General features: G+C 44.2%; 1 protein-coding gene across 2 annotated transcripts in view; it reads right to left on the bottom strand.

Moving 5' to 3' along the window:
• Nucleotides 1–3,251: 3,251 nt before the first annotated feature.
• AIG1 (androgen induced 1) overlaps nt 3,252–21,437 on the bottom strand; it is a 193,019-nt gene continuing 174,833 nt past the window's right edge. The window contains exons 4-6 of one of the 2 annotated variants that reach the window (XM_065400696.1): nt 19,795–19,910; nt 7,407–7,570; nt 3,252–3,893 (exon numbers count right to left, since the gene is read on the bottom strand). In XM_065400696.1, the coding sequence (XP_065256768.1) occupies nt 3,856–3,893; nt 7,407–7,570; nt 19,795–19,910 (318 nt within the window). In that variant the 3' untranslated portion in view covers nt 3,252–3,855. The remainder of the gene's footprint in view (nt 3,894–7,406; nt 7,571–19,794; nt 19,911–21,437) is intronic. The other variant, XR_010561292.1, reaches the window with a different exon arrangement.

Here is a 21,437-nt window from a genome sequence, read left to right as displayed (position 1 = left end):
AGTGATCACACCATATCTGACCTCTCAGTTCTTGTCCTCAAAGGAAACTTGCACAACACCTTCAAAAGACATGCCTGACGCTTAAAGTCATAAACTTGCTAGACATTAAAAACATGGTCTTATAAAAACATTGGATTTATAGTTTATTAAAACAATATGTAACCTGCTAACCTCCCTTTTTTGTCCCATGACAGTAGAAGTGTTAAGGGCCCATAACGGGGTCAGCACCCGCCTCTTGTGCATGCCCCTTTTTCTCTGGTCAATGGTGCCTGCAAACAGTCTTTTCACCCGGGGGAGGGAGAGGAACCACACACCTTTCATGGATGGCCCCCTTTCCTCTTGGTTAGGTGTGAGCCTGCTTTTCTTTTTTGGTCTTACATCAGGGTGGTACCTGCCTCTTGCAAGCACCCCTGGCCACTGGTTCTCTCAGCTGGTCTTCAGCAGCTCAGCCCTCCAGCTGAGCTGCACACATATCCCAGGGTATACATTCCAGAGTCCTTATCACAGCCCTGGTATGGGGCCATAACTCTTAGGCATTTTCCCAGAGGCACAGCCTTCTTCAGACACTTAGCCAGGGCCCTTCTCGGTACCCTCAACTGGTGTCCTTTTCAGCAGTGTTCCCTGGGCTCAGTCTGCTACCAGTCCAGCAGGATCCATCTCAGTACTCTCATCTGGTTTGGCCAGGTTTTATGCTCAGTGCCCTGGGCTCAGCCTTCCCACACTGATCTTTCGATGGCTCTGCTGCTATTCTATCCAGCCAGCCAGGAAGCAGTTCTTTGGCACCCTTCCCTGGGCTCAGTTCTGTCTGGTGAGCTCTCTGCAGCAAGCTATCCACAGTCCTGGTGTTCATCTAACTAGCCAAGCACCCAGTCCTCCCTTGTCAAGCTCTACACAGCAACTGAAGGCTCTACTTTGCTCTGCTGCTTGCCTTTTATCTGGCCCTTCTGGCCCCTTATTGGTTGCTCCAGCAGCCTCTCTGATTGGCTGCTCTTCTGCAGCCACTCTAGGCTGCCTGGAGGACTTCTCACTGCTCTATTCTGGGACAGAGTGATGCAGGGCCGCAAGGTCTTCAGCAGGGGGCCTCTGGACCTAGTCCACCCTGCCACAGCGCCACTTCACCTTGAATGGTCCCTTAGAATATGTGTTAACTTCTTATGCTAAACAATCTGTTCCACATTGCAGTTAGTTGCGACACTCTTGGGGCTTGTCACGCACAGTACTACAGTGGATTTTTCACACCTGAATGATATAATTATAACGATATAGGTCTGTAATGTAGACCTGGCCTGAGTAAGCCCTGGTCTACACTACACAGTTAGGTCAACATAGGGCAGCTTATGTTGACCTAACTATATCAGTGTACACGCAATAGCTGATGTAAGTGTCCTAACTACACCAACATCATAACTCCACCTCCATGAGAGGCGTAGGGCTTATGCTGGTGTAGTTAGGAGGATGCAGTATCAGTGTAGACACTGAGTTACTTACATCGACAGTTGGCTGTCTTGTAAAGTTCATGGCTCCACTGGAGCCGTGAAATTGACAAAAAAGCCCAGCTTCCCAACCCGGCTGTTGCCGGGTCTCCGCTCCAAGTTGGGCTGCCACCCAGGCTCCTGGCTTGCGCTGCCACCCAGGTTCCCCACTTCCTGTTGAGAACCCTGCTGCCCCCTGGGGTCCTGGCTCCCTGCTCCCAGCAGGGAGCCCAGCTGAACTGAAGCTCCCAGCTTGGAGCCTGGCTGCCCCCTCCCCCCGGGCACTCGGTTCCCTGCCAGCTGGCCAGACTCCAGGCACGGATCTCTCTGCCAGAGGCAAGAGGCCCTGGGTGGCTTCCTCCCTACTCCTGGCTGAGAGTGGGAATGTGAGAAGCCTTGGAGGCAGCTGGGCTTCGCAGAGCTGAGAGCCCTGACTCTCAGCCCCTCACACTGCCTCTCTTCAGTCAGCGGAAGCGCTCCTGGTGAGGAAACACACCATCGACAGAAGGAGAGTACTATGGACATCAGCCACCACAGTAATTACTGTGGTGACTATAAATTGACCTAACATAGGTCGATTTAAGATTATAGTGTAGATATGCCCTTAGTTTCCCAGACCTGAAGAAGAGCTCTGTGTAGCTTGAAAGCTTGTCTCTCTCACCAACAGAAGTAGGTCCAATAAAAGATATTACCTCACCAACTTGTCTCTCTAAGATCCTGGGACCAACATGGCTAAAACAACACTGCAAATAGGTATGAGTAGGTCAAGTGTGTGGTGGAGATTTAACTCGAATTTTCCCTGTTTTTGAAATTTAAAGGAAACATTGTGAAAGTTTTAAGAGTTAAAACTTTTCCTATGGCATTTTAATATTTAGTCCATCTGGAATGTCTAGCCAACTGTACTCCTAAACTGTATTTTAAATAGATCCTGCTTTTTTAAACAACCAACTACCACACCCCAAAATCTCTGTTTAACCCCTCCCCCCCCCAAAAAACCCACAACTCCTGCAATGTTTCTTATCATACTGTATGTATACCAATTTGTTGATAGTAAATCACACTGCAACTTGCATGTCATGTTCTGCAGTTAAATCCAGAATGGACACACTAACAAATTTTAGTTCCAGATTAGGACCACTGTCTAGCCAAATCAACCCCCTGACATTGTCCCTCTCATTAAATATATATTGAACATGTACAACACTTTACACCGTCAGAGTGCTTTACAAACATTTAAGTAAATACATTTTTGTATATTTAAAAAATTCAATATCACTATAAAGTGTGTGTGAGCTGGACATCAAAGTACTTGCATATTTGGAAGATTATTTTTTCTTAAGTATATTTTCCTGTTAAAAATAATTCTGTTCATTAATTTTAATCCCACACAGCTTTCCCCTGGCTGTAACATTTCCCTTTTAATTGCCTGGTAGTCAATTGGAATCCAAAAGAATATAGACCATGGCGAATACTTAGAAACTAAGGTCCCAATACACTTAAGTGCCTTCCTGAATGGGGGCCCGAATGCATTCTCTCTGGTACACTATGTACTGCCACTTATCTGTTAAGAGCCAGGGCTTGGCTACCCAGTTTCAGGACTTCAGCATATTATACGGCAGTCAATTTTGTATTAGAAATTGAGAGGAAAGAACTTAACACAGAAATGCCATCATCTACAGGTGACATAACAAAAACTGGAAATAGATTATACAGTATATGCTGCATCTATCCATCTGGAATTCTGAGAAGCAGCATTCAGAAACAGAAAACTGGGCATATTTTGTTCTTTATTTATGTGCTTTTGTATTTAAGAAAAGTTCCATCATATGCACATAGATTCTAATTACAATTAGGGTTTGATTCAATTGATATAATTACTATTAACATTGCCTGCTTAAGGCAACTGTTATACACTGGTACATTAATATATCATAGTTCGATTAGATTATTTCTTCAGGTAAGCTTGTGTAGTGGTCTTTTAATAGATCTTTACAGTATACTCTGAAATATACAGGATTATTACATTTATCCACAGTAGGTGCTTAACCTCTTTCTGAAAATGATACACAAATGGACCCATCATTTCTCTCACAATAAATGGAAATACATTTACACTGATGTAGCTAATAATGCATGTTGAGAACATTGTGGAGATAATTAATATACATATCCCCATGGATATGATATGTACAAATATTGGAAAGAGAAGGATCAACACATATTTAATGTTTTTAGCTAAAATCAATTCTCCTCTAAATAAAAGCATTGGGTACATGGTCCATATAAACTTTTTTCCAAGAGATTCCTTTCCCTGCCAGCATCTGTTCAAGCTGAAAAGTTTTCCATGGAGCAAAAAGCAAACTCTCCTTGTTGCATTCAATGCTCAGTCCATTTTAGGCTTTTCTTTTCCTTCTTCTATACCTGAAACAATATGGAGAACACCTTTTAAAACACCTGAGTGAATAAAATCTGATTATTTATTTAGAAACCCAATACAGTAATCTTCTTCTTCTTTGCTAGCAGCCTCTGTCATGTTACCTGACCTGCTGTGAAGGAAAAGAACATCTACACACCTGAAACCAGCAGTTGTCTGGTAACAACCTACCTAACCCTTTCCTTCCCCAGGACTCTTTTTAGAATCTTAATCTGAATCTATAGCATACTCTGCTTCTGACTGCTTCGGGAGAATGAAGATAATTGTCTCCTGGGGCTCCAATTGCTTACATACAAACAAAACAGAGCAGATTTTATTATGGCTACCATTAGCTGAAGCTAAGCAGCTGACATTTTTTTAAAGTACATTTTCAAAACTATTATTGCTAATTCCATTTAGTTTTCTTTTTCTTTCTTTCCATTGTCAGATTAAAAAAAAAAAATCATAAGTAGAAGTCATTTTTCCTGACAGCGCACAAAGAATCAATTACTGCTAATAGGGTTTTTTTTCTCATTAATGTCCATTCCTTTTAGTAATCTAGGTAGCATGAGCACAGTACATATTCTCTTTAGAAGATTTGTCCTTGCTGCAGAACTGCTCTCTGTCGTCTGTGTTGAAAGGCGGCTGGGTTGGGCAACAGATTGTTCTCCTGGTGATGAAAAGTCAGCTCTTTCAGATGCTTGTTCCTGGGCAATTAATTTATTATTAGACTCTAGCAAAAGTGTTGTTCTTTTGTCCATTTTGTTTCTTCTGACTAAACCTCCCTGCCCAAAGTATCAAAGATAGTCTGAAAATGTTTCTTTTGGCGGTTTCCTGGACTGTTGCAAATCGCAGAAGAAAGATTTCTCAGGATTAAAGGGCGACGGAAAGTCATTTTGAAAGCAGCAAAAGGGAAATCCAACCATAGATGATATTACCTACTAATGGAATATGTGCACGGATGTTAATTCTTCCCATGGGCCGTTCTGAAAATGTACCTTTTAATACCCAGATAGGGAGTAGGAGGAAAGCATTTACAGAGGAGACTTTACTGAAAGAAGCCACAAGGAAACAAATGGCTCCAGACATTGCCAGCAGTCTGAATACAATGGGCGTTGTATTTTTGTTTGCCAGCAACCATGGGATAGCCATAGTCAAAGGTCTGAAAAACAAAACAAATGGGCTGGCTCCAAAAGAACACTACTGGCCTAAGAGTCTGCTCCAGAGCCAATCTCAGGTCCCTTGTGTCCTGTGCTGTGAGGAACTTACCCAGTGGTTTTAATTAGAGCATTGTATTTGTCTTTTAAAAAGAGTCTCTTTCCTTTCTTCTGAGGTATTCTACTGCAGATGGATCAATTAGTTTGGCAGGAATGCAGGTATCTTGAACACTGAGAGAAGGCCTGTGGAAAGCGCAATTTTTTCCTTCCCTATCATGTTTGTGGTTTAGGTTGGAAAAACTAACTACAAAATCATTTAGTCAGTACTGGGGTTTTTTCTTAATGCACCTCCAGAGGAAAAGGATCACACAAATAAATGAAACCTTCTCAAGTCAGATTGTTTTAATTTGAAGGCCCCTTTTAAAGGTTTGGTTTCCAAATATTTTTTGCTTCAAATTTTACATATAATTATTATTTTACCGTTTTTATGGTTGTGGTGTTCCTAGCATACACTTTAGGTCTGATTTATATACCAAGCTTCAAACATGGCCACACAGCAGGTGACTCATGCCATTTGCTGGCTTGCATGTCGCTGAACCAAAAGAATCTGGGTCAGTGTCTCCTAACCAACTGGGGGAAAATTGAAGCGTAGCTAAAGGCCTTGCTGAGCCTATTGAGACTATGGCAACATTAACCTCAATTCTCCTGGGATGAGGAACCAAAGGAGCTCAAGTTTTTATTATACATACTATGAGGGAGATTTTCCTTGAGCTACTTGTTTGTGGATTCAATAAGAACATGTGCTTCTTCATCATCATATTATTATGTTTTATATTATATGGAATTTATACACAGTGAAGCCTTCTTCTTTTGGATACTCTTTCTTTAAAGGACCTTTCCTGCATTATCAGAAGAAGAGGTAAGTGGTTTAAATAGACATTAACATGAAATTGAATTACAGGTTCAGGACCAGCCATGAATGCAGTGCCAAATGACCAGAGGCTCTACAGTTAAGAAAATAGGTGCCTGATGTCTGGAGTCTAATATTGAAAAGGGACAAATGAGGCAAACAGAAAAGCAGGTTTTGCACTTCGTTTCAGATTCTAATTAGAAGTTAAGGGTGACATTCTGGCCTCACTGACGTTAATGACAAAATGCCCATTGACTTCAGTGAGGCAAGGATTTCACCCAATTTGGTGCTGTTCCAGTGGGATGATTAAGGCCATCTGGGTTATGTGAGAGGGCACACCCTCACTCTGGTAGAGAGGAGCCTAAGGTGCTCTTCTGGGTTTAGCTAGCATGAACCAGGTGCACCTGTAGGGCTTGCTCTGCCTGAGGGAAGAAGCTTAAGGAAAAGCCTGCCACATGAAGGGGAGGTGTGAAGGCTACAGGGGTAGAGCAGTAACCAGGAACGTAGCTGCAGAGCTTGCTGCCCTTAAGACTGTATGAACCAGGTATGAAGTGGGGGTATCCCTAAAGGCGGGGCTGGAGGCAGGCCATAACACTATACCTGCAGATAAGCCAAACTCCAAAGGGGTGACCAAAAAGACTGCCTAAGAGCCTGACCACCCTTGTCTTTCTGCTTCCTTTTGGACTCTTGACTCCCTTGCTCAGGGAAATGAGAGGAAAAAAGACCTTTTTTGTTTGGCAAATTCTTTATGTGCCACAAACAGGGGAAGAACTCTATAAGTAGCTCAAATCATGATCTGCTGAGGACTTGGGGTGGTAATTTCACAGATATCCCCCCCCAACCATCAAATAGAACAGTTATATAAAGAATCCACTAAGTTTTGTGCCTCTCATTTTATATGCCTAGTTGCAAGTGATTGGTAATCTAAATAGGCTAGTGACGTTGATTCTGTAAAATTTTGCAGCATGGTTATCTGTTATCCCTGTTACTTGAGGACTATTGGATATGGACATATTTAATTTCATAGGACAAACTGACTTATAAATAGATGAGTACCTTATGCTTGAAAATACCTTTAAAAACAATCTCTCTCTTCCTAACCTCAAGCATAACAATAAGATCATTTCCATGGAATGGCACTTTATTCTAGCTAGATTTTACTGGTTCATCAGCTAATAAAACAGAGTGGGTTGTAAATCTTTCAGGTAATTGCCAACAGCTCTTAAATTAGTATTAGAAGTTATAAAAATGAATACATATTCATAGCTAATCATGTTACCTGGGAGACATTTCATTCATTTGACTTTTTTTAAGAGGAAGAAAGAAAAGTTACAATGAAATCTTGTCAGTTCCCCCATGTTTTAATCCTAAAACTTCCACTAACATCAATGGAAACAGGATCAAGCCCCAAGAGAGGAATCCTATTGGTTAGTGCTCCTGAAAACAATACTTACATTTTTGTGTATCCCAAATGTAGTTATTCAGGACTTCTCCCAGCAAGTAGAAAATGTTAAGTACTAGGGTGACAGTTGCAAAGAAAATTATCTTGGCACCTGGGCTGATGTAATCCAGGAGAGGGTACACCCAGACCCCTGTTACTTGATGGATCCAGCACACCCTAAAATGGAATCAAAAGACCAGTGAATATATTGCTTATGCACTGTTTTTAAAGCAGCGCTGGCTACTGTGTATAGTTACTCTAACCCACTAATGAGTCAATTTTTCCAAAGAACTGCAAGGTGCAATTGAATGTTTGATTCTTAGGATCACCTGAGATGATGCCTCCTGGAACAGGGGTGGCACGATGAAACTGAAATAGTTTTACAAGAATACTGTTACCCCTTTTGACCTGAGTGGTTAAACCCTGAAGACTGGTTATCAGGTTGTTTCTATTAGAAGGAGAAATTGAGGCTGGACCGGGTATTTCTCTGATGCAATCCTCCTCATTTACAAAGAATGTAGAAAGTCCTGTTTCCCTGAACACAGGAGGCATAAACCAACAGGAGACAGTTTCTTTGATTTCAGTTCCAAGCCTTTGAGTCAGCACTTTACCTGAAAACTCTCTTTTAGTTCTTTCCCCCCCTTCCCCAAAGTCATGCTACTACAGCTTTTCTGGCTGTGTCTGGGGCTTCTTTGCTCCTTCTGTGTGTTTCTGCTGCTTCTCCTCTAAGTCAGAACCAGACACACACAGCTCCACCCATCAATGCTCCAGCCCCCACCATTTGCTAGATCAGTCCCCAGGGAAACCCCTCGAGTTACATGGTTCAGCTTCTAATTAAGCTGTGCCTGTGTTTTGGATGGTGGCTTCTATTGTTTCAGCTATCTGGCTCCATAAAGGAGCTTGACCCAAGAGACAGAGTATGTCAACCATAGCACAGTTTCCAAAGAACTCTGCATAAGTACCTGGCTTTTCCTCAGGGTATTACTGTGACAAATGTGAAGGTGCTTGGTGATGAATGTTGATCTGTAAAATATGGCTTGTTGTATTGTATTTCTAAGATGGTGGGTTGTAATGTCAGAAGGGAACAGACCGTTTTAGCATATTCCCCCACAGTCACAAGACAAGTGATTGCAAGTCATTAAGGGTGAATGGTCTAACTGCCAAAGAATGGAGCATCCATCATGGGAGCATTCCTTAAGTGGCTGGGTGGGCTGGCTGACAAAAGTTAGGGTGATATGGTAACTGAGCTCAGACGCACACAAGGACTGTGGGGCTCTGAGAAAAGGGAGCCTTCCTGAAAGGGGAGAGAACAAACTGGTGGTAGTGGGAGTCACACAGTGGAAAGCAATTGGAGATTAGGCAGGATCCCAACAGTCTTTTGGCTTCCTAAAAGAATGTACATTAGTTCTTTTCTGTTCCTGTAACTCAAGAGGGAAGCCCATCTAACTTCACTTCTAGGGAAGCACAGGGCCGACTCTGGCTTTTTTGCCGCCCCAGGCAAAAAAGCCTCCGCCGCCCCCCCCCCGCGGGGGGGGGGCGGCCGGAGGCGGGGGGGGGGGGCGGCGAGCCCCGGCGGGGGCTCCGCTCTCCCCCCGGCGGCCGGGGGGAGGGCGCCGGAGGGGAGGGCGGCCGGAGCCCTGGGAGGAGGGCGGCGAGCCCCGGCGGGGGCTCGGCTCTCCCCCTCCCCCCCCGGCGGCCAGAGCGCCGGGGGCAGGGCGGCGAGAGGGCGGCGAGCCCCGGCTGGGGCTCCGCTCTCCCCCCGGCGGCCGGGGGGAGGGCGCAGGGGGAGGGCGGCCAGAGCGCCGGGGGGAGGGCGGCGAGCCCGGCTGTGGCCCCGCTGTCCCCGGCGGCCCGAGCGCCGCGCCGCCCCCCTCCAGGTGCCGCCCCAAGCACCAGCTTGGTTGCCTGGTGCCTGGAGCCGGCCCTGGGGAAGCATAAGTTTAGATGAGACTAAACGTTCACGTAGGCTTGTCATGGGGCACCTGCCCTTTCTGGGGAGTTAGAGCCCACCCTGCATGTCACTGCCTTATGAAGGCCTCCTTGGGGGTAGCTGCCTGCCCCAGGTGGCTGATTAGTAAATAATAAAGGTTACCCAAACTCAGTTAGGGGGAGAAACTCCTGGGCAGAGAGGCCCTTGTACGAGTGCTGATCAGGGAGCCTAGAGGGTGAACTCTCCAGGAAACCCATCAAAATGGGGACTGTATAAGAGGTGCTCCTAGAGAGAGGATCCTCACAGACCCAGGGCTATAATTGGCAGGCATCCAACAGAGGGTCTGATCTCAGCCAGGGGGTCTCCCAGATACTCTCTTGAAGCCCAGTCTGGCAAGGATCACCTGCTGTCCCTGGAGAAGAGTTGCAGAAGATGGATCTCCCCAGATTCTGCTCTGAAGTTAGGGATCCTTCTCCAGTAGGGGCAAGTTGCCTAACTTCAAGGGCAAAGACTGGAATGGAGAGAACCCCTGTAAAACAGCCTAGGTAGAGAAGACCACCAGACTCAGGTTGGGGACAGATGGACTAAGAATGACTGGGTTACCCAGCTGAGATGTGGCAGGTGAAAGTTTGTTTTTTGTGTAGGCTTTTCTGTCAATAAATGAGAACCTCCACAAGGAGGTGTTCTTTAGCATTGAACAGTCTGTCAGGACTTGTTGATATCCTGGGTAAGAGCTCACTCACAACACCATACCTGCCTGCAAGGGGGTGCCCTGGGTCAGCCTGGAATGATACGGCTGTTTGTTGTGGAATCCTTTTCTCTATTGCTCTGTTCCACTTGTTAATAAACCTACTTGTTTTAGAAAGGCTTTTGGGCACTACATCTCTGGTCATGGGCTCCTGAGGGAAAGAGATGCCGGTGTCCTATTGGACCTGCATGGTAATAAGTGGTTGGCATAGGTGGGGTATTGTACCCAGATCCCAGTCTAAGAGTAGGAGAACTGCAACATTCCACCCCAGACTAATAAGGGCATGAGGCTTAACCCCTGATAGGGTTCACTTAGGCTAGGTCTACACTATGGGGGGGGGGGGTCGACCTAAGATACGCAACTTCAGCTACGTGAATAGCGTAGCTGAAGTGGCGTATTTTAGGTCGACTTACCTGGCTGTGAGGACGGCGGCGAGTCGACCGCTGCCGCGCCGTCGTCGACTCCGCTTCCACCTCTTGCTGCGGTGGATTTCCGGAGTCGACGGAAGAGCCATCGGGGATCGATTTTATCGCGTCTTCACTAGACGCGATAAGTCGATCCCCAATAGATCGATTGCTACCCGCCGATTCGGCGGGTAGTGAAGACGTGCCCTTAGACACCAGAAAGGGAATGGAGGTGCAATTAGCTTCTGCAACTCTGAAAATTACTATTGGTCAGGTCCCTCAAATCTTCCTCTCTTGTTATGCATGCTCACAACTACAATGACGTAGTTGGTTCCCCAGCTGCCTCTGGAGATTCAGGCAGCAGCAACCAAGAGTGCTCCATATCCCGTTCTTTCAGCTGCAGACTGCAGCACTCTCATCAATGTCTTTGTCACATTGAGGAAGGATTATGGAAATGCCCTCTGGTGGCTTGGTAGAGTAGTGGTAGTGTGCTGACTGTGCATGGGAGGGCTCATAGGTTGAAGTTCTGGGAAATCTCTTGAAGAAATTGTGAAAACTCTCAACTTTAAAATCACTGGGTGAAATTCCATGGCCTGTGTTATGCAGCTGGCCATACTAGATGATCACAATGGACCTCTCTGGCCTTAAAAAAAAAAAAAAAAAAAAATCTGAGCTCCTTCCATCCCAAGTGCTCTCCCTTACCTTGGCCCTGTACATGGTTACCATATCCTCCTTCAGCTGCTTGTTACAGAAGCTTTATTATACAGTCAAATCCCAAATTACTAGAAACTTCATGTAGGAATTAAAATGTTGGCAGTAGGCTAATCTGTGAGATGACTGTGACTGGCTGCTTACCCTTGCCCCCCTCCCGCCTCTCTGAAAGAGTCCACGTATGAAAAAGTCCCTCCATACTTGTGGATAGCTTGTATTCTACAGATCTTGTGAAAAGGTAAAAGTGCCAAAGACTGTAAATGACTAATAGGTCTTAGCTTGTCACATGGCTGCTGGGGGTAAAGGAAGGGGAATGGTATGTCCTCTCCCCTCTTGGCTGACTCAAAGCAGGGAAACCTCATGGGAATTACTGCTCAGTATTTTTTTTTCACTTTTGTTTTGTGATATTAGGTGGACTGTAAAACAAACCTTGAGGAAAAAGCCTTAAAAAAACCTATGCTTGGAGCTTTATTTCCCTTCCTTGACTGGTGAAACTGCACACCAGTTTACAGCACCTCTATCGGAGGAATACTCAAAGGGGTCTTTGATCTACTGCTGTGCACTTGAATGATTGGTTCATGAATCAAGTGGAAGTGACATTTATTAGAATGAATTTATTTTGGACACCAAAAATATTGTCTAAACCCAACTGAGTCAGTAAAGAATTCTTGAATGTCATCTATGGCTCGTTGAATGCAGCATCCTGGCTTACGTTCTATAAGTTTTACTCTTTGCTGGCCAAAATGGTATACCCTTTAGTTATTTAACACACATCATGATGGATTGCAAGTTATGCTTCCAGTTTAGCTGTTATGGGCTAGATCCACAAAGGTATTTAAGGTGCTCACCATTTAGCTGCCACGGAAGTTCTGAAAACCACCACTTAGCTACCATCTAATCTTGTAGAGGCCTAAATTTTCCCCAGTAGGTATACGCAAAGCTGCCTAAATCTTGATGCTGCCCCATGGCTAACAAATTGCTTGGAGCTCTAACTCACCCCTGAGCTCTGGCAGTCTTCTTCAATTAGGCACTCTCTTGCCCATCACACCAGTGGGGCTTGATCTCATTGGTGCACTCACAGCATGCCTACGGGAATTCCCTTCTTAGATGCTTAGCTCTCCCCATGCTTTGTATGGGGAGCCTAACATAACTCAGGGCTGAGGAGTCTACCAGGTGGCAGGGCGCCTAGCAGGTAGGTGTTGCAACACTCAGCATTGCAATGCCTACGTCCTTTTGTGGATCCAGCTTTATGTGACTGTCCCTAGAGCAACATGACCAGGTCACTAACAGGAACTAATATGACAAGAACAAGGTAAAACAAGGGCTGTTTAAGAAACAAAATTCAAAAGCACACCTGACTAGCCATCCTGACCTCACTGAAAATCAACCACAGAACCCAGTTTACTATGCTGGAATTACTAACATTGTACTTCTTTCCACTGAGCAGTGACACAGTGAGTATTGCTGCATTGTCTATATTACAAATGTGAGTAGCAAAAGTAGGACTGCTACCATGGAAACATTACCTGATGTCCTTTGTTAGTTTGTATTCAAGTAGGAATGAACTCACTAACTCAACACTGCACAATAAAGGGCTGATCAACTGTGGGCATAAGTCTTCGATACAAGACTACTGATTATTAACTTTAATGAATACCTTCAACACGGCAATTCTAGCAATCATTATTCTTGTTCAACCTCATTATTAGATAAGCACAGGGGAACATGCATTAAGACACACTTTGGATTGCAAAGCCACAGCCAATTTAAGACCCTACTATTGTACAGGTTAAAAAAGTTGCTAGTTGAGAGATAAATATAGTGTGTGTGGTGTGGGGGGATTAAACTAAAACTGGACCAGCTAACTTTGCAGTACACAAAGTCAATTTAGTTTTAAAATACATCCATCGGTGCAACTTTCATTAAATGGTTTATATTGACGTATGCAATGTTTAATATTTTTATCTGTAAAAGTCCAGAGGGTTAGAACCTCTACTCTCCCTGGGATTCTGTGACAGCACGGGTATCGTTCTTACTACACAGTTTTCTTTTTTTTAAAATGAATATTCCATAGGTCCCAAATAACATCCTGTCATTATTACTGAGTTCAGCTGGTTGAAAAGACATTTCTCAAGGAATTTCTTACAAAATATTTGTCATTACTTCAATGAAACATTTGAAATTTTTCAACCTGCTCGATAGCTGGTTTGAAAACAGGAAAAAAACTAGAAAAATGTAGCTTTTTTTCAAATAAACGTTTTTGGAGGGGGAGCAGCTCTGTTCTGGGGTTCAAAACACTGAAGTTTACCTTTTTTTAAAACTGCTACTATTGCAGTTGATCCTTTAGCTCCTTCCTGCCAAAATACTGAGTCTTCCTCACTGCCATTCTTCTACCATTTGCATTAAAAAACAAGCTTGCTTGAGGAAGTGGAAGATGCATTGGAAAACTCTACCTCTGTTACTTCTAGTTCTAACTGAGGTAAACCAACTAAGCCCAAGCATGTAGTGTGTGACATTCTGTACATATTGACCTGAAAAAAATTCTTGACATATTGAATGATGTGACCCTGGTTGTTTTACATGTTACCTAAAAAAGAGCTCAGTGTAACCAACAGAAGTTGGTCCAATAAAAGATATTTCCTCACCCCAGCCCTGCTTGTTTCTCTAATATCCTGGGACTAACACAACGACAACAACATTGCAGACTGTGGAATGTCTCCCAGAGGAGGTGAGGGAGTTGTATCAGCTGAGTCATTCGAAACTGGAATGAATGAATCACTCAAGATTATAGTGTAGGGAACAACCCTGCACTTTCAGGGGCATGAACTCAATGACCCATAGTAGGTCTAGTCTATTTCTGAGTTCTATGATGCAGGGTAAATAGACTGACAGTTGCTAGAGATTTTTAGCCAGGAATGTATTTTTTTGCAAATTTGATCCATACTGATTTCTTCTTCCCTCTTCATTTTGGAAGAAAGTAGTGTGAACTTCAGTCTACATGGGATTCAAAAATAAAGGTAGGCTGTAGTGAAGTATTAAATGGCCAGCTCACTGAAGATGGAGATCACTACTATGGGAGGTGTGAGAGGCATGAGAACACATGGACACATGGGATGCCTAGGATAAGTGAATGTAAATTTAATTTTTTCTTTTGCACTATTTGTCTTGATTTATTATCACACTACCAAATGTCTAGGAACTTACTTTTTAAAAAAATGCATACAATCATCACACTATGCAAACTTCCCTTCCTCCCCTTATCAAATTAACAGACCTCCCAAAAGCCAGCTGTAAGAAAATCCACATTTTTCTAAACAAGTTTGATTGGACCTGCCCTGCCTGAATTGTTTTATTAAGTAGTGGGGAAAAAATGAACCCAAGTTCAGCCCTGGCACAGGTAGGGGCAACTCCCACTGTAGTGAATGTAGGAACAAGAATATTGATCAAGCGCTTTACTCCCAGATACCTACTCCAGCATGACTAAAGCACAGTCACATCCTTGGGAGTGGCTCTTTGGCATCTAGTATATCTCAGCAGCAGAAGGAACACAAAGATCTTTTAACTATACCCCTTTGGCTTCATTTCTTCTATGGCCACATATGGCTCAGACAGTAGTTGCCATGAGACCATGATTGCTACAATGAGCAAAACAATATCTTGCGATTTTTATCTGCTGTGACAATCAAATACATAGACCCAGTGCCTGTGGGGGTTTGTTTGTTTGTTTTTGGGTAGTTGGGGCATGCTCAGAACAGTTTTCTAGCACTAATGAAAATAGCGTGGTCCCATTATCAATAAAGCAAACTGGCTTTTCACATTATACCAAGGCCTTGTTCCTGAAAGTCCATGTCAGGTGGGCAGTATGCAGTGTTAGACTATTGTCCCCTGGTGCAAATCTGAGAGACTGCTATACATGGCCATGAGAAAAGTTAATTAAAAGCTAAGACTTGTCCTTCCACAGAGAGAGTGTGACTCTCTGCAGTTTGTGTGCCTGCTCTAATCCTTTCATGAATGCAGGGTGAAAGAGAAAATAAAGGGGTGAGAGAAATGGGCTTTAATCAGGGCTGGCTCCAGCATTTCTGCCGCCCCAAGCAAAAAAAAAAAAAAAAAAAAAGCGCCATGATCAGTGGTGGCAGTTAAGCGGCAGGTCCTTTGCTCCTAGAGGGAGTGAGGGACCTGCCGCCCCTGAATTGCCGCAGGTGCTGCCCCTCTCCCTTGGCCGCCCCAAGCACCTGCTTGTTAAGCTGGTGCCTGGAGCCGGCCCTGGCTTTAATGTAATCTCCTGCATACAACTTGGCTCTGCTCCTCTCTGTTGCTACTTTTTTTTTTTTTAATACACTATAGAAGGAAAAAGCACTTCTTTCAGTACCCTAGTACCTTTCCATAAATAAAAGACATATGACAAATAAAAACACCTGCTTCCCCTTACCCTAAAACCAGAAAATAACTAATCCCAAATAAAGTCAAACCTAAACACTATTCCTAACGTGCCCCCTTCTCCCCAAACAGCTGGCTCCAGCGATGATCATTGCAGTGTGTCCAGAAGGTCAAAAGATCTGGACTAGGTCAGACCCACGCAGAGAGTACATTTAAAACCTGAGGACAAACCACCCTGGCACCAGTTTCCACCACATCTGCCTCTCCTGATCTCAAATATGGCAGGATGGCACAGGGAGAGAGGCAGTCTCTCAAGCAGGCAGGCCATGAGCTTTATAAGTCAAAAACAACCCCTTAAGTTCTAATAGGGAGTCCAACCAGGTCCTGGGGCAATGGTGGTGTGTGCTCCCAGCAAGATATACTGCTTAATGAGCAGGCTGTTGCATTCTGCTCTAGTTTTATTTTCCAGGTGCAGCCTCAGATAGAATGCAATAAGCTTGAGGTGACAAAGGCATGGATCAGTAGTTGGATCCCAAAGCCCATCTCCAAATGAAATCAATACAACCTCCTGGCAAGACAGTTGAATAAAAGACTTCCTCGTTAGTGTTTGTATATGGTCACTTACTAACAGGTGGGGAATCCAGCACTACCTCAAGTTGGTAAATTCTCGTTAGGAAACGTGGGCACACCCTTGCTTAAAGGGGCAAATACAATCCTTCTCATATTTTCTGGTTGCTCCTTCCAGCGTGAGCCTACCATCATCACTTCAGTTCTGTTTGGCTTGAACCCAACGAACCTTGATCTATATTCCAGTCTCAGCTACACACTGGATAGAACCTTCAATAGCATTGAACTGTCTGGGGAGATTCAGAGATCTAGAACTCTGGCTGACACACGACAAACCATGCTGCCTCACTAATCCTCCCACTGACCTTTATAGGCCATGAACATGAGAGGAAACAAAATGCAATCCTGCAGAACCCCACATGCGTGACCTTAGAGAGGAGAAGCAATTGCCCCAACTCCCTTTTGGGAATTCTCAGCAAGGAAGAAATGGAGTTAGCTGAGAGCAGCCCTATCCACTCTTAGTACAGTCTGTAGGAAAATCAATACTGGAGTGGAGAGTATGCTTATAAAACTTACAGATGACCCCAAGCTGGGAGGGATGGCAAGCACTTTGGAGGACAGGATTAGAATTCAAAATGACCTTGACAAAGGAGAGAATTTGGTCAGAAATCAACATGCCAAAAGTCAATAAAGACAAATGTAAAGTACTATACTTAGGAAGGAAAAAAAATGCACAAGTACAAAAGGGGGAATAACTGGCAAGGCAGTAGTACTGCTGAAGAGGATGTGGGGATTATAGTAGATCACAGGTGGAATATGAGCCGCCAACGTGACACAGTTAAAAAAAAAAAAAGGCTAATATGCTGGTATTTATTAACAGGCGTGTCCTATGTAAGACATGGCAGGTACTTGTCCTGGTCTATTTGGCACTGGTGAGGTCTCAGCTGAAGTGCTATGTCCAGTTCTGGGCATCAGATTTTAGGAACGATGTAGACAAATTTGAGAGAGTGCAGATGAGAGCAACAAAATGATAAAAGATTTAGAAAACTTGACCTATGAGGAAAGGTTAAAAAAACCAACACCTGGGCACATTTAGTCTTGAGACAGGAAAACTGAAGTGAGATTTGATAACAGCCTTGAAATATGTTAAGGGCTGCTATAAAGAGGGGAGTGATCAATTGTTCTCCATGTCCACTAAAGGTAGGACAAGAAATAATCAGCTCAGTCTGCAGCAAGGGAGATTGAGGCTGGATATCAGGAAACGTTTCTAACTATAAGGATAGTTAAGTACTGGAATAGGCTTCCAAGGGAGGTTGTAGAATCCCTATCGCAGGAGGTTTTAAAGAACGTGTTAGACAAATGCTTTTCAGGGATTGTCTAGTTATACTTGGTCCTGCCTCAGGGCAGGAGACTGGACTAGATGCCCACTCAAGGTCCCTTCCAGTCCTACACAGCTATGAATCACACCTAAACGATCAACAATGCTGAAGGGAGCTCATTGGGAAAAAGGCAACAGTGTGGTATAATGGACAGGGCAAAAAACTGGAATGCAAGCAAGCTGGGTTCAAGTCCCACCTGTACCACTGCTTTGCTGCATGACCTTGGGCAAGTCACTTCCCTTCCCGTGCCTCAGTTTCCCTCAGCTGTAAAATGGGAATTATGATACTGGTTTCTGTAAAGCATTTTAAGATCTATGAATGAAAAACACCATAGCAGGGCTCAGTATTATTATGATAGCACTGAAATATGTAGGCAGGAGTAACAAAGTGGATGGGTAGCAGTGTATATCTCTTAATGCAGAATCAGTTTCCCATGTATTCCCTGTCCTGTTCATCTCCTTTTACCTTGTGCTTCTAGATGCAGGATGCAGATACCTGTGCTGGGCAGGAGCAAGCCCTATACAGGGTTCTTAGTTGTTTTAAGAAATAAATGACCTAGTGCTTGGAATGAGAGGTGTATGCTGTGCAATAACAATTGCCATCAGAGTCTTTACAAGTATAAATGTAATGAAAATAACTGATATGGAGGATGTGACTGTGTAGAAGCTGCAAGATACTGTATCACCTATCACCTTGTGTCAGTGTCAATTTATGTTTGCAACTCGCTTGAGAAAAAAAATAAACACATGTAAAACAATCTTTTCATACTGATTTTGTAACACTGCCTTAAAAAGCTCTTCAGACACTAGTTGAATTTATTTCCACTTACACAAGTGGACTGCTTCAACTTTTCCATTCCTGTGGAATAATTTTCCATGGGCCTCATCTCATGATTTTCACAGATTCATAGACTCGGAGACCCGAAGGGACCATTTTGGGAAAAAAGACAAGTTGCCGTACTAAATAAGCCCATTGATTTATTAAGTCTGGTATCCTGCTGTTGTGTATTGTACAGAGGAAAGTGAAAAAATACCTACAACACACCTAGCTAGTTGTGCATTTTTGCATTCAGGTGAAAAAAAGAATCCTTCCTTTTCTTTAGAGCAATCAGTTTATGTCCTGATGCATGAGATTTTTTTAATCTTTATCTTACCAAGCACAATTACAAATAATATTATCCTGATCCTTTTGAAATCCGGCCACAGAATTTGACTCTGATCTCCTCGATTTTGGTTATTACATGATCTGTGTGTGTGTGTGTGTGGTACCTATACCTGGGTATAATGTCCCCTTTTTCCTTGGCCCATATAAGATCAGGGAGCATTGAAGAGGTAGCACTCTTCAGACCCTATGTTGCTTTCTAACTAGTGGCCCCCTTTGGCTGGTGGAAAAGGTAATATTCCTGAGTTCTGGAAGGAGCTGTATCCCCAGTTCTCTTAGCCTATGGGAAGGCTGTTGTGATGTAAAGCCTCAGAGGAAAGGAGTAGGAGAAGAGGTAAATGGGATCATAAAGGGCCTTGAGGGGAGGGGGAGAGAGAGAGTGTGTGTGTGTGTGTGTGTGTGTGTGTGCGCACACGTATGTGAAGGGTGAGTGGGGGACAGACAGACTTTTTAACCAAACAAGGATCAGGGGGGTGGAGGGAGAGCCAGAATGACTAAATAATTGCAGGGTTTAAAAAAAAAAAAAAAAAGTCCAATGGGTAAAGTTGCTTTGTCAGATAAGTCAGATTTTTTTAATTGGAAAACTCCCCAAAGACCAAATGGTTTAGTGTTGCTAATGCTTTCTTTACTTAGACATTTCCCCAAATATTTGCATTTGAAATAAATTACAGAATGTTTGGATTTCTGTAATTGATTCTAACACAAGAATTAGTGAACTTAAAAAAAAAAAGGAAAAAAAACGTTATCTTTTCTGAAGGGGCTTAAAACGCTGTTGAAGGAAATCATTTGCCTATTCTCAATTTTTGTTTGATAGAACAAAAAACCCTAAGCAATAAAATCAGGGTCCAAGAAAAACATTTAGCTTGAAAAAAGGTTGAAAAATGTAGCTTTGGAAAGATCACTGCTTACATGGGATTGTTCAACAAATTCCTGTTGTGTGAGGTTTGGCATATACTTTCTAAAAATATCAGACTCTGGGGAAGCCAGACAAAGCCCAGGTCTTGGACCAAACGAGGCATGCAGTGTGAATCTGTTAGTGATTATATCCATAATGAAATATGTGCCCAAATTTAGCAGTACAAACCCCCAATACAATATGAAAACACAGCATGTACAGTCCTTACCATAATATATAGCCAACAGAGAAGGTGCATACTGCAGCCAGTCCACAGCTCCTGCTGGGAAACTGATGATGTGTTGTTCTCATCTCGATTAATATAAAGGGCAAAACTGTTGTATGCTAAGAAAAAAAAAAAACGCAACAGGAGAAAACCAGGTGATACAAATGATTCTCACTGCATTTCAACACTTGTTCTACAACAGGAAACTTAATAGCAAAGACTTCTCACAAGAAAAACAAAATTCAGAGGTAATCTCTTTATAGGCATGGAAAAAGACAAAACCATGAGCATATAAAGCCGATCAAATTTAAACCCTATTACTTAAATTGGCCTTTTTAATGCTTGAGCGCGGAGGGCAGTGTAGGAAAAAGTGAGCAGAACATACATTTTTGTTTTGTCTGAGGGTTGCAGTGTAGGATCATTTTGTGATTAAGGGACAGGACCTGGAACTAGGGGAACTGGGTTGTACTCCCAGGTCTGCTCCACAATTGCTATATGATCTTTGCCACATCACTTAGGTCAGGGGCGGGAAAACTTTTTGATCTGAGGGCTGCATTGGGTTTCCAAAATTGTATGGAGGGCTGGTTAGCGGAGGCTGTACCTCCCCAAACAGCCAGGCATGGCCTGGCCCCACCCCCTATCCGACCCCCCCCCTTGCTTCTTGCCCCCTGACAGCCCCCCCGAGACTCCTGCCCCATCTAACTCCCCTGTCTGCCCCCGGATCCCCTGCCTCTGACTGCCCCCCGCCACCCCATCCAATCCCTCCTCTCCTTCCTGACTGCCCCCTGGTGACTCCTGCCCCCATTCAACCCCCCTGTTCCCTGCCCTCTGACCCCTATCCACACCCCCACCCCCTGACCACCACCCTGAACTCCCCTGCCCTCTATCCAACCCCCCTGCTCCGTGCCCCCTTACCGTGCTGCCTGGAGCACTGGTGGCTGGCGGCGCTACAGCCGTGCTGCCCAGAGCAGCAGGACAGGCCGCCGTGCTGCCTGGCTGGAGCCAGCCATGCCACCGCACAGCGCAGGCCCTGGCTCTGCAGCTGCATTGCCCCAGGAGCTCGCAGCCCCGCTGCCCAGAACATTGCGCCAGCGGTGGAGCGAGCTGAGGCTGCGGGGCTGGGTGCTAGCCTCCCTGGGCAGGAGCTCAGGGGCCGGGCAGGAGGGTCCTGCGGGCTGGCTGTGGCCCGCGGGCCGTAGTTTGCCCACCTCTGACTTAGGTCAAATGTGTCCACTATTTTCGGACGCCCAACTTCAGACTCTGGTTGTTAGAGGCACAGAGCACCCACAACTCCAAGTGAATCAATGGAAGCTGCAAGTGTTTAGAACCTCTGAAACAGACCTAATGTTTCTCAATTTGGGGATCCAAAATTAGGGGTAAAATTAGGGATAATTACCTTTCTTACAGAGGTGTCGTGAGTCTTAACTTGTTAATCTTGGTAAAATTAATTGATATCCTCAGATAAAAGGCACCAAGGCTAGTGTTCTAACAATGCCTATATAGCACCTGTCCATGTTTAGAAGGGACAGTCTTTATTTTATCATTCCACCTTCTAGTTTTCCTGCACTGCACCTTCTAAAATGATCTCCTCATCCAATTAATATCAGCAGAGTGAAAAAGTGTCCTCCCCCTATCCCCAAGCTATA

The sequence above is a fragment of the Emys orbicularis genome, chromosome 3 (genome assembly GCF_028017835.1).
Source record: "Emys orbicularis isolate rEmyOrb1 chromosome 3, rEmyOrb1.hap1, whole genome shotgun sequence".
Taxonomy (NCBI): domain Eukaryota; kingdom Metazoa; phylum Chordata; order Testudines; family Emydidae; genus Emys; species Emys orbicularis.
Note: the sequence above shows the minus strand (reverse complement) of the source record. Positions and strands in the feature narration are given on the sequence as shown.